Raw genomic sequence first — 12,617 nt, 5'->3', positions numbered from 1 at the left:
ACACTAATTATCGTAAAGTTCGTAATATTTTTACCCACCTAAGTACCCTCCACCCTTGTCCATATTCCAGCAATCATGTTTGGCATATCCCTTTTTGACGATGCTGCTTCACCAGCTCGTCTAAGTTATCATACCATGAAAAAAAATTCACAATGGCGACCTATGTAAAAGACCGAGTCAGTCCGATTGAGCTCGATTTTTCTAACCGGCATACATCGCTGATTATCATTGATAATATTTTCCAAGTAGATTTGTCGTTCGTGCCTCAACATACAACAATGGTTGCGCCCATGAGAGAATGTTGACACTCGTGTCAAAACTATCTTACAACAATAATCGGCTTGTTTGACTATTTAGAAACTGTCATTTAGGATATTTGAGTTATTTATTCACTAAATCTCCGCTTATTACAACAATTGATGGAATTCGAAGGATATATTCGATGTGAATGAAGGACTTTCTGGATCTTGACAGCTTGACACGGCAAAACTGGCATACTGGTATTTTTAGTTGTCAATTTAAGTCATTTTTTGCTTTATAAATTGTATTCGAGCATTTTGCGACTTATTGAATGACTATGATACCCGATATCAAAATATCATAGGGGATTTGCAGATTCACCAAGCTGTCCTGAAATTCAACTTTGATTACAAAATCTTTACTGGTTTGTACTCTTTCGTCTTTCTATTTAAGTACTTTATTTTATTTTAAAGTTAACTGAACTGTGTCACAGAAAAAGAGATATAAAGGCGCTTGTGGCCAATTTGGATCCAGATCAGCCTGCGGTCGCTTGAAATCTGTTTGTTTAAAGCGGTTTTCTGACAATAACAAATAGTTTAATTGGATACTGATTGGACTGCGCTTTTTCTGTGACTTGGCTCAAATCATAGAATTGTCATGAATCAAATGATTTATTTCGAACATTAATCTTGTTTTTCTTGTCCCTCGGGATCAATGACTCCAGCACTGTTGAGAATTGACTAGTGCTTAAAGCTATGCTAGGGGGCGTGAGAGATTTTGCACCTTCCATTATCGCTCGATTGTTCATTGTCGGCTTGGGTACTACTTACATGTACCCCGGGTACTCTTAAGTATACATACATGTACCCCGGGTACGGTAAACATACTAAAATGTACCCGGGAAATTTAACGCTAAATCTGTCGTTGTCGGCTATTTTTTTATTAATAATATATTCACGTTTATGTCAATTTTCTGTAAAATGGCCTCTATATTATCGGAACACATACTCAAAAAGCATGTTGATGCGCTTGTTTTTTTAAGAGAAGTTTGTTTAAGATAATCGGTTGCGCGTTTTACGACATCGGATTTGGGGCGGGAATACGACTCGGGTACAGTCTAATATCGTCCGAGTACGATTACGTATATTTACCGTACCCGGCGTACATGTAAGTATACTTAAGAGTACACGGGGTACATGTTAGTAGTACCCGAGCCGACAATGACCAATCGAGCTCCATTATCTCTCAATAACCGACTCAATAAAACCGAATCGGCAATATTTGACTTAATTTATTGTTTGGATGCTCTCAAGGGATCGAAACATTTTAGAATCCTCCAAAAAGCCTAGTGGTAGAGTGTCGACTTTGATTGCAGGAGGTTGCGCTGCGGGTTTGATCCCCAGAAGCGACATTGAAAACTAGCCAACTTTGTTATCTAAAAGGCTGCTAAACCTGATATACTAAGATAATGTGAATTTTCTCTCACATGATGGTCATCAGTTATATTATATTAAAACTCACAGCAGTAGTAAACAATTCGACAACAATTAATGAACGCATCTTTCATTTGTCTTTTATTTTGAGATGGCCTAGATTTAAATATGTGACTTGACTTTACCAGCACTCTTGTAACAGAGCTAAAGTTTAAATGTACCATTGAAGATCACCTAAATCCAGATTTGCTATTATAGAAGTGTGGACAGTTTTAAGGGTGAGACAAGTTAGCAAAAATGGGTCATTACCAAGAGACCACAACTGATCTATGACTGTTTTAACTTACATAGTTCAATACAAACTAATTTCAGAAGCTTTGTAACAGTTTAACGTTGATGTTACCAATGTGTCAGACCAGGGCCTTGATTTTGAAATCTATGACATGCATGGTCAAGTCTTCATGAAATCAGGACAAAAAATGTATTTTAAGTCATTAATAGACCTGGCTATAGTTCTCAGATTATTATACAAGTAAGCTCAAAAAGTATATTTATATCATTATTTATGCTTTATGTATTGTAAACATATACACAATCATGCAGTTACATGATAGCAATAAATAATAACAAAGCCACGCATACTATAAAGGTCCTTGACAAAGCCAATGGTAAAAATGTGAACACATTGAATGGTATTTCCCTCTCATGCCAGCAAAAACAACACGTTGACAGGTTGTCATTTTTGACAATTCTACTTTCACTTTCATTGTGTGATATCAAATTATAAACAATTATGTGGTTGAGAAAAACATCGCCATTGCTTATTTAATATATTTTCTGCCGTTTCTTTAAAAAAAAACTTACATCAATACACGATTTTCTTCGTTAATTCAAACATTCCTGACAGGCTACCGCTTTGTTTACATATTTCGCTTACATTTTGACTCGCGTAGGTAGGACCGCATTACCGCTTCCGAAAAGTGTATGCATACAATTGCCTTTGAGGTACTTATCCGATGTTTAACGCTTGACGGGCCGAAGATGTGCGCCTGTGGGTCAAGTTCCCCACAGGCACTACTTCCCCGTACCCCCATTTTTTTCCTTACCCAAAATGTTTCGTACCAAATTTTTTTCGTACCCTATTCTTTTTTCGTACCCAAATTTATTTTGTACCCACATTTTCAGGTTCGCATATTTTTTTCATACCTAAAATTTGTGTACCCATATTTTTTTACCAACATACACAATTGTGGTGATGTAGATAAACTTAAATTGATGCTTTTATATCCATCCTCTTCAAAAGCATCGTCACACCAGTACTATCAGTACTTTGATTGTTTAATATTACCGGAAGTTAATCTTTTACTAAATTTTCTTGCTTTGTTATATTGGCCTTATTGTATATTTTGTATACTTGGGTGAAAATAAACGTTTTGTTCTGTTCTGTATAAACGTTCTCGTCATATAGCTGACCAAATACTGATGTAAAAATGCGCCTTTAATTTGTGAGTATACGTAAAAGTGAAACATGGGGATTCGTATACGTTCGAATTATAATCTACTTAAATAATTTAAAGTTACTACTACATGTCTAGTAATACGATAATTATGGCTTATTGAAATACCGCTACCTTAACAAATAATTGTGATCAATTAAATATTTTATAACAATTTACGCGTTCTGAGAAAACTGGGCATAATCCATGTGCTTAAAGTGTCGTCCCAGATTAGCCTGTGCAGTACGCACAGGCTAATCAGGGACGACACTTTCCGCTTTTATGACATTTTTCGTTTAAATCAAGTCCCTTCTTAGCTTCTATCCAATTTAGGCGGAAAGTGTCGTCCTTGATTAGCCTGTGCGGACGTGCATGCCCATAAAGCGACTGTAAGTTCTATGTTAGCGATCAAATATTTGTGCATGGCATTTTTTTTCTTCAAGAAATTATGGGAATTACCTTACATCGTTAAGTATACCGTTTTCGTAACACACACTCATAGCCCTTCATTTATTTTATAACATCATAATATTATGTTTGTTAAGCTAACCTATTACCAATGAGTTTGCTGTTTCAATATCAATCTGCTGTTTAAACTTTACGTTATTAACAAATTACAATTTTAATTGGACCCTACCAAAACACTTACAACAATTCCGACAAAAAAGTGTAAAGGTTTTCTCTAAATGTAGGATTTTTTTTTACATGTAAGGTATTATCGCTGAAAAACTCCTGATTCCTTGCATACGATTGGCTAGGAATAAAATGACAATTGAAATTCATGACCTGATGAATATGGTGTTTTGTTGAAGTTAAATTTGGCATTCGTTGTCAGAGGTATTCGATATATAGTGTGGACCTGATTTCATTCGCCCTTTAAAAAAAATATTATTCAGTGCTCTGTATTGCAGAGGGAGTGAAAATCTTGGTTTTGTCAGTGATTTGAGAAAAATAACATTTACGAGTTGGTACTCAATCAATTATGGAACTACGGTAACAAGACGCAAATGCAAAGGATCTTGTTTTTTGTTATAATTATAAGAAATAACAAAGACATTTAAAATAAAATTTATCATAATAATATATAACAATATTTAAAAAATAATTATAATAATAATTATGATAATAATAATAATAATAATAATAATAATAATAATAATAATAATAATAATAATAATAATAATAATAATAATAATAATATTATTATTAATAATAATAATAATAATAATAATAATAATAATAATAATAATAATAATAATAATAATAATAATAATAATAATGATTAATAATAATTATTAATAATAATAATATTATTATTATTATATTTATTATTTAAACAAATTATAATAACAAGAACAACAACAACAACAACAATAAAAATAATAGTAATAATAATAATAATAATAATAATAATAATAATAATAATAATAATAATAATAATAATAAAGAACAACTGTAGTAAATAATTGCAAACAATAAATTAGTGTAGGAAATCACAGTGACTACTCACCATATCAGATTTAATGTTCGAACCGTATGAATAAATGATTCTTGATTGCTTAGGGGTATTATTTTCGTGTTTTAATCTTTCACTTGAATAAGTTTGTCTTATACCTTTCGGCATTTACATATTGATCTTTCTGTGAAGCATAAAAAGCTTGTAGTGTTTTAACGAAATCCGTATGTTAGTAGATCGATGAATTCATTTAATGTCAAGTTGGAGTTGGAATTGAAAGAAGATGGATTATGTTCGGCTCGTTAACAGAATACAGATTAACTAACAACCTTGTTTGCGAGGTGTTCGTTGATCAAAAAGAAGACAATTGCCATCGGATACTAGTATCTGAGATGCATGGACATTTGTAGATGTTCTTTGAGATTCATATCCAATGAAATACATGGCTGAGAGGACAAGTACAATTTTACGGAAATGAAGATATTGTTAAAGCAAGTTTTCTTTTCTTTTTTATTTTGACAGTGTCATGAGTTAAGTGGTTTTCGAACTCAGAATCGCCTGAACTTACCAATTTGTGAATATTCGGTAATCTTGTATTGTTATGAAAATGAATTTCATCAAACATTTTACCGAATGTGTACAATAACCCAAACACGCATGATGCTGAGACTACATCTATATTTTGGAATGTACTCGTTTATCACGTGTCTTTTAGCGGCAGTAAAATCGTCGTGCAATTATTACCCGTGCAATTTATCAACAGCGTCAACTATTCCTAATCGATCAAGTTTAACATTGACGCATTTAATATTAAATGATTCAAACACTGCTACACCGTTGTCTTTATCCGCTAATCCTAGCCCTATGGCAGAGAAAGCTAACATAAAGGTACCGAGCACTTTTACAGCACATGCTTCAACCCGAGGACCAAATCCAGAGAAAGAAAAAGCTGTGAGCGATGAACAATATTCAACGAATTATCTGAAAGAAATGAATGTTACCAGTGGAACTAATTCAACAATTTCTAAAACAGAAATATCGTTACCCAGTGTGTCAAAATCGACGAATTCGATAATACAAACATTAGTATCAAGTAAACCTAAGCAAAAAGTAATGTTAATGCTTGTTTCAACCGAAACAAATTCAGTGACAGAAATGACTAAAGTTGGTAAACTAAATCCTCTAAATACTTTAGAAAACTCTATTGAAGACAGAACAACACCAGGTGGTATATCTAATAGCGATAAAACTTTAACAAATGAAACAAGTGTTGATGTATATGAGAGCTCAGATCCGCGCTACAATGTGTGTATAAATGACTCTTTGCAGAGAACAATGAAGGAGCGGCAATGTCGCCTGCAACCATTGTCCCGCGCATGTGTGTTCGGCACGTGCACACAGGAAGTGGTAAACGGGACTGTTCAGGGGCACTCTTTCACGTGTGTGTGCGACATAGGGGCGAGAGGTAACTTTGAAATATTAAATTTATATTATTATTTTGTTCTCATACATTATAGAGTACAGCTACAACAGCGTGTTGTGCTGTTGGTTGTTCTGCTGTTACGTGTACAACCACACAAACAATCAATGTTATCATTTCTGCTGCGGTTTCTGCGACTACATCTGCTACGTATACTACTTCTAAATAGACTTCTACTATTTTTATATTAATACTAAAAAACATCGATTGTAAATCTGTATCGAATGCATTTTGATCGACTATATAAACATATTGATCAGTCGGTCCATGTCATTGGGATGCGAATGCTTGGTTACATTTCGTATACTTCATGATTTCATTATATGTTACATATACGCAGGTTATAAATATACATTTAATTGCACATATGGTTAAATACACATTTTCATAAAAATATGCAGCACTGGTGCTGTAATACTGAATCTTTTGCCAGAGAAATGGTATCCTTGTGCCAATTTTCTTTCGATCACTTTAACTACCTAAGTAGTATACATTTTAATATATATTAAATGCGGCAAGCTATGACTCACTTTACATAAGCAATATCACGCTTTTGTAGTGAAATTTATATTTTCTATTCATCCCCTTGTTAGCGTTGTGTACTGACTTGCTGTTTGGATTGGCTGGAAAATTGGCTAAGTACGGAAATGCCAAGCAACAGAATAATCAGGAACGACACTTTCCGCCTTCCCTAGTTGTTCGCTAATAGCCCCGTCACACCGGACTGGTGTCTTTACGGCGACCTAAGACTGTGTTTCTGGAAATTTCCGATTGTCGTAGTAAGAACGCCAATGACTTTTTCGGTAAAAATGCTGTTTTTCGCATTCCCGTCACACCAGCGTCCTGGTTTATGGCGTTCTGCGCGTCCTCACGGCGTCCTTTATACGTCCCTCGCGACCTTACCGCGTTCGTACTGCGTCTTTACGGCGACCGAAGCCGACCATACGGCGTCTAAGCAGGCGTCCTTGGCGTTCTTACTGCGATCTTATTGCAACCATGGCGTCCCCGCAGCGACCGTACGGCGACTGCGCGGCGACCACACGGCGACCGCACGCGACCACACGGCGACTATACTTGTAGTATAAAAGGCCGGGTTTTTTGGAGAAATTCCATTTTCTTTTCAATCGTCGATGCGTGCAGAGAAAAAAATCAATAATGCCAAAAAATAAGACGCATGGACGGGGTTAACCCCAAAAAGAAGCTAGTCCTTCACCATCTCGGGAGAGAGGCTCGGACACCGACACTCAGTCTGTTGCTAGCAGCATGCAACCAGCTGACAGCCCTGTTAAATTGAAAAAAAATAAGCTAACGACCAGAAGCGATTTATCATCATCAGAAAAAGAGGTAATGATAGAGTGGCTGAAGGAGCATCCCATTTTGTACAACAAAAAACTCTCTTCGTACAAAGACAAAGCCAAGAAGGACTCTCTTTGGAACGAGCAAGCTGTGCTCCTGGAAAAGGACGTCAGCATTCTCCATGTGTGGTATCGGTCCATTCGAACTAGGTTTGGCAAGTTGGCGAAATTGAAGTCGGGCTCTGGCTCTGGAGAGCGGACGGAATGCGATTTGTGGGTACTTGAGAACTTTAAATTCTTTAAGTCCCATATCCATGGGGTCCAGCCACGAACTGTTGTGAGCGTAAGTACCACTTTTTTTTCTAACTTGCATTTGCATCTTAATTTTTAATAATAGTACTAGACATAAAATTTACTGCATATACATATACATATACTATCGTTTCAATGTTTGTATGTCAAAAAGGATAAAATTCTACATGCTATATAAGACATGTGATTTCGAATTCATAACATTCGAAAGGTAAACACTTATTTTTATCTTCATTGAAATGTCAATGATTATTCTCCACCATACAGTTGCATACGTATATCTAATTAATTATACAATTTCATTTATTTGCAGTTGAAGGCAAAGCTCGCATACCAAGGGTCGACCCAAGGTGAAGATGACCCGGAACTTGCGAATCCAGACGAAATCCAGGGGCCATCTACCTCTATAACAAATGCCGACGAGCCTACAATCCTTGATGCCAGACCCAAACGCTCAAGAGTCTCACAAGAAGAAGAACGTTTGTTAAACGCGTTGGACGACAGAGGTCGCCAGTCAATTAAGCTGTAGGAGAAGTTGCTGGAAATAGTCAAGCCACCTTCTGCACCTAGCGAGCGAGATACCTTCGGGGATTGGGTAAAGTATGTGATGGTTGACCTTTGCCCGTCGTTGTGGCGCCAATTCCAACAGCAGCAAACTAGCCTCCTGTATAAGTATATGGACCTAAACGACCACGTTCGCTCACATACGCCGCAGCCGCAGCAACAACAGCCGTGGGGGACCCCGCAACCACCGCAACAACAGTGGCAGCCAGGCCAACAAACCCAAAATAGCCAGCAACCGCATAGGCAGCATTTTCCAGAGAATTTGTCGACCACCATGAGTGCCACTATGGTTACAGGCAAACCACAGAACGAGCCAGCGCTAACTACACTTCAGCCACTCCAGAGCACCCCAAAGAATCCGCCCCAGAATATTTTTGCTGTCTCTCCCCCAAATGAAGATACATCGTTCAGTGGATGTTTTAGAATTTCTTTCATTGAAATGCTAAATAAGAACAAGTGAATACCATTAGAAACAAAGGGTTCATTGTTAAGTCAAAAATACTTTTTTTACTGATTGCAGTAATTTGTGTGTTTATATCTATCTAAGGAAAGATGATCATATCTTGAAAATTTTGCCAAACTGTTTTGTATTACCGACAATACATGTACCTTATACTTAATATTGTTATGCTCTTATCGTGTTGTTGACATTTTGTTTATAAAGATTATCATGAATCATGATCACTAGTTTTCTGTGTTTATGTTGTTTTGAAATACCGTTAAATAGAAAATAATTCACTGATGCGAAAATTGTTAATTTTGTTAATTGTTTTATTTATTCATGGCATGAAGATTGATTTACTAGGAGTTATTATGTTTAGATAAACCAGTAAAACATTAAATCTTTTTTGTCAATTCCTTTTCTATCAGATTAACCTTTATTCATTTTAATAAAGCTCATTAGGGTTTAATAGTGGGCAACTTCAAAACAGCAAACAAATGCAGCTATGTTCCTTTGAAAAATAAGTTGGTGTTCTCAGTGACTAAACTACTAGATTATATTATTAATACCAAAATGTGAAAACACATCAAACTACCTATAACACTCTGACGTATGTTTTTACTTAAACCAAAGAAGAATACGCCGAGTTCTAATTTCGAACTAATCACGAGCACGCTTGCATTGCTTTTGATGACATCATATCCTGTTTGCAATGACGTTCATGCGCGACAATAAACGCGTCATGGAAACCGTTTGTGTAAAACTAATGATTCTTACATTTTCTTCACTAAAAGTTAATAAGCTTGGTACATTATATGAAATATTTATGGTTTGGCATAATCAAATGTAAACTAATCGAATGACATAATCCATATTTATCTAAAGTAGTTTAGATATAAAAAAGATACCCAACGACAGTTGATGTTTTATTTAATTTCTAGCCTATATGTTTAATATTCTCGTAAACATTTTCATCAGACCTGTATATAATACAGTATCAAGTACTATCTCTAATAATACATACTGTAAGCATGTACATACATGTATAGTGATAACAGTTTATATATTCAAATTGATTACTTCTCTAAATGTTAACAGTCTACATATTCCAATTGATTACCACTCTTTATGATAACTGTCTTTGTACACATGTATTCCAACTAATTACAATTCTTAATGATAACAGTCTGCGTTTTCCAACTGATTGCATTTTTTGATGATATTATTGAACGTATTCAAATTGATTACAACTCTTAATAACAGGTCAAGTATTCCAAATTAGTACAACTCTAAATCATATTGTCCTGCCAGGGCACTGATCCTGCTTCTGAATTGAAATACAACTTTAAATACTCGCGTTGTTTCTTTGCTGCAGTACTGTCCCTGTTTGGGCCAAGTGCACGTTCCCCGTCAACCATGTTAGCGTTCATCCGCCATGCTCCAAGGACTATGTCATGGTTGACGTCCTCGTGGTCAACAACTGCATTTTGCAATGTTGGAAATTGCATCCTCATTAGGTTATGAAAGCAGACACAAGCCTCGACAATAAGACGTGCTGTTTCGGGTATTTGCTGCATCGTCCCTAAAAGAACTTGCCAGCGCTGGGCAAGAATACCGAACGCATTTTCAACTATTCTTCTGCCACGAGAAAAGCGATAGTTGTAGATGCGCTGCTCCTTTGTAAGGTTTCGGGCCGAAAAAGGTTTCATCAAGGAAGTTCGGAGACAGAACGCATCTTCGCCAAGAAGATAGTATGGCGTGTCTTGATCATCATTTGGAAGAGGTGATGGTGGTGGTAAACCTATAGATCCATTAGAAAGGCACTCCTTTAGCTCCAAGTTGTTGTAGATCATGGCGTCCGACATGATGGTTTGGCACACATTCTTCACTACAAGGGACAGTGTTTTGGCCGGAGGTCGAAAGTCAAACTTCATGCTGGCATACAGATCGCCAGTCGACAGATGGCGTAGGGTTGCTGCCAATTTTGTTCCCGGATCGATAGCTTTTCTGTAGTTTGTATCTTGCTTGGTAATGCGATGGCAAAGCCTTATCAGCAGATCGTCAAACATTTCTGGTGGAACCCTTAAGTAATTTTGGAATGAAGCTTGGTCCTCTTGTCTTAACTCAGGTATTAGACGATTGAAGTGTCCAAACTGATCCCTCCGAATATCTCTTAACCAAGGTCTAACCCAGCATCGCCTCCGCCTGGCCTGCCTTCTTCTCACTACGCCTAATACCACCTGCTGTTGGTCAAGTATCTGTTGCTGCTGAAGATTTAGAATGTGTTGTGCAATAAGAAAATTATTTATTTTCTCAGAAGGGCGCCCAGAAGCATAATGAAGAAAATAAAGAAAAAAAGATTGCTTTATATAGGCGTTGATATGGTCACCCTAAAGACGCACTGGGGTCGCAGTAGTAACGCACTAGTCGTAGTAGGGTGACAATAGACGCCGTAAGGACGCAATGAAGTCGCAGTAAGGACGCCATAGTCGTTCTGAGGACGCAATAGACGTACAAAGGACGTACTAAAGTCGCAATAAGGTCGCCGTACGGTCGCCTGGCAGTCAATGATCATTCTCTGTGGATTTGAGCGGCGACCGCACGACGTCCATGGCGACTTTACAGCGACCCTACCACGTCCCTACTACGACTATTGCGTCTCTACGGCGTCCCTACCATGTCATTTACAGAACGCCGTGAAAACGATTGACTTCGGCGACCACTTCAAAGTGGTCGCCGTGGACTCGCGTCCTGAGCGATTTTCGGCGACCTCACTGCGTTCTCTTGGGTCCTTACGGCGTCCCTCCGGCGTCTATGTCGTCCTCACTGCGACCTGGGTCGCCGTAAGGACGCAGTAAGGACGCCAGTCCGGTGTGACGGGGGAATAAGAGACTTAATTTTAACTAAAATGCAATAGAGGCGGAAAAAGTCGTCCCGGATAAGCCTGTTTGTACTACACCGGCTACTCTGGGACGACAAGTTGCGCACATGCATTAAGCCGAGTTTCCTTAGAGCGAGACTAATTTATATTGCAGGCACGCGGTGTGAGCACCGATGCTGTTTGGACTGCGGGGAGAACGGACGCTGCAACCTGCTGGATAAGATCGCGGTGTGTGAGTGTCGGGCCCGATACGTTGGGGACAGTTGCGAGACCCGCCTGCCCGAACCCGTCAGTGAGTAGCATTGTGGTTTGTCACGGAATTGCATAAACTGGGTTTCATATTAATCTGTACAATACTGATGTTCGATTTTATGTTATGCTCAGACACAAACAATCGAGCGTTAAATACATGCAATGCAAATTATTTTTGACTCAACTTACCAATAGAAATAAACAACTATTTACGTTTATACGCAATTGCATATCACATGATTATTCACAATTTTACTATAAATTTGAGTTCACTCTCGCTTGAATGATAACTATAACTCCGTGAATTTATGTCATTTATGTCCTTTATTGGCCCACGAACCTGTTTTCCTCATTGGCGTGACTTGTGCGTCATGTCTTTTATTCGGTGTAGCTGTCTAAGCCAGCTTTTCAACTTACCTGACCTTTGTAAGTGTCCTATAAAATTCAAATAAAATTTTCCGCGGCTAGACACGAATGAATACACTTCATGTATTCCATTCGCTGATTTGAGCATAATCTACCAGAACATTAGAAACATGACCGCGTCTTTGTAACACTGTTTTACTGCGTGTTTAGAATGAAATAATTGTATCTCTAATGAAAAGGCTTGATGGATAGAACAGTTTTACACTCAACTCTTTACATCAATACAGTTTGTGTGTGCCCCTTTAAATTCAGAGGATTGTCAGCGCCAGAGCGTTTGTACTTAAAGGCTATTTTCTCATATTTATGCCCCCCTTCGAAGAAGAGGGGGTATATTGCTTTG

The 12,617-nt window shown here is 37.4% G+C and overlaps 1 protein-coding gene across 1 annotated transcript in view; it reads left to right on the top strand.

Annotated features, from left to right (window-relative positions):
* Positions 1–10,584: 10,584 nt before the first annotated feature.
* The window catches only part of LOC127869814 (interleukin-1 receptor accessory protein-like), a 13,981-nt gene continuing 11,948 nt past the window's right edge, over positions 10,585–12,617 (top strand). Inside the window, exons 1-2 of the mRNA XM_052412472.1 lie at positions 10,585–10,684; positions 11,754–11,891. Coding sequence (XP_052268432.1) covers positions 10,585–10,684; positions 11,754–11,891 — 238 coding nt within the window. The remainder of the gene's footprint in view (positions 10,685–11,753; positions 11,892–12,617) is intronic.

Source organism: Dreissena polymorpha, chromosome 2 (genome assembly GCF_020536995.1).
Source record: "Dreissena polymorpha isolate Duluth1 chromosome 2, UMN_Dpol_1.0, whole genome shotgun sequence".
Lineage (NCBI taxonomy): Eukaryota > Metazoa > Mollusca > Bivalvia > Myida > Dreissenidae > Dreissena > Dreissena polymorpha.
Note: the sequence above shows the minus strand (reverse complement) of the source record. Positions and strands in the feature narration are given on the sequence as shown.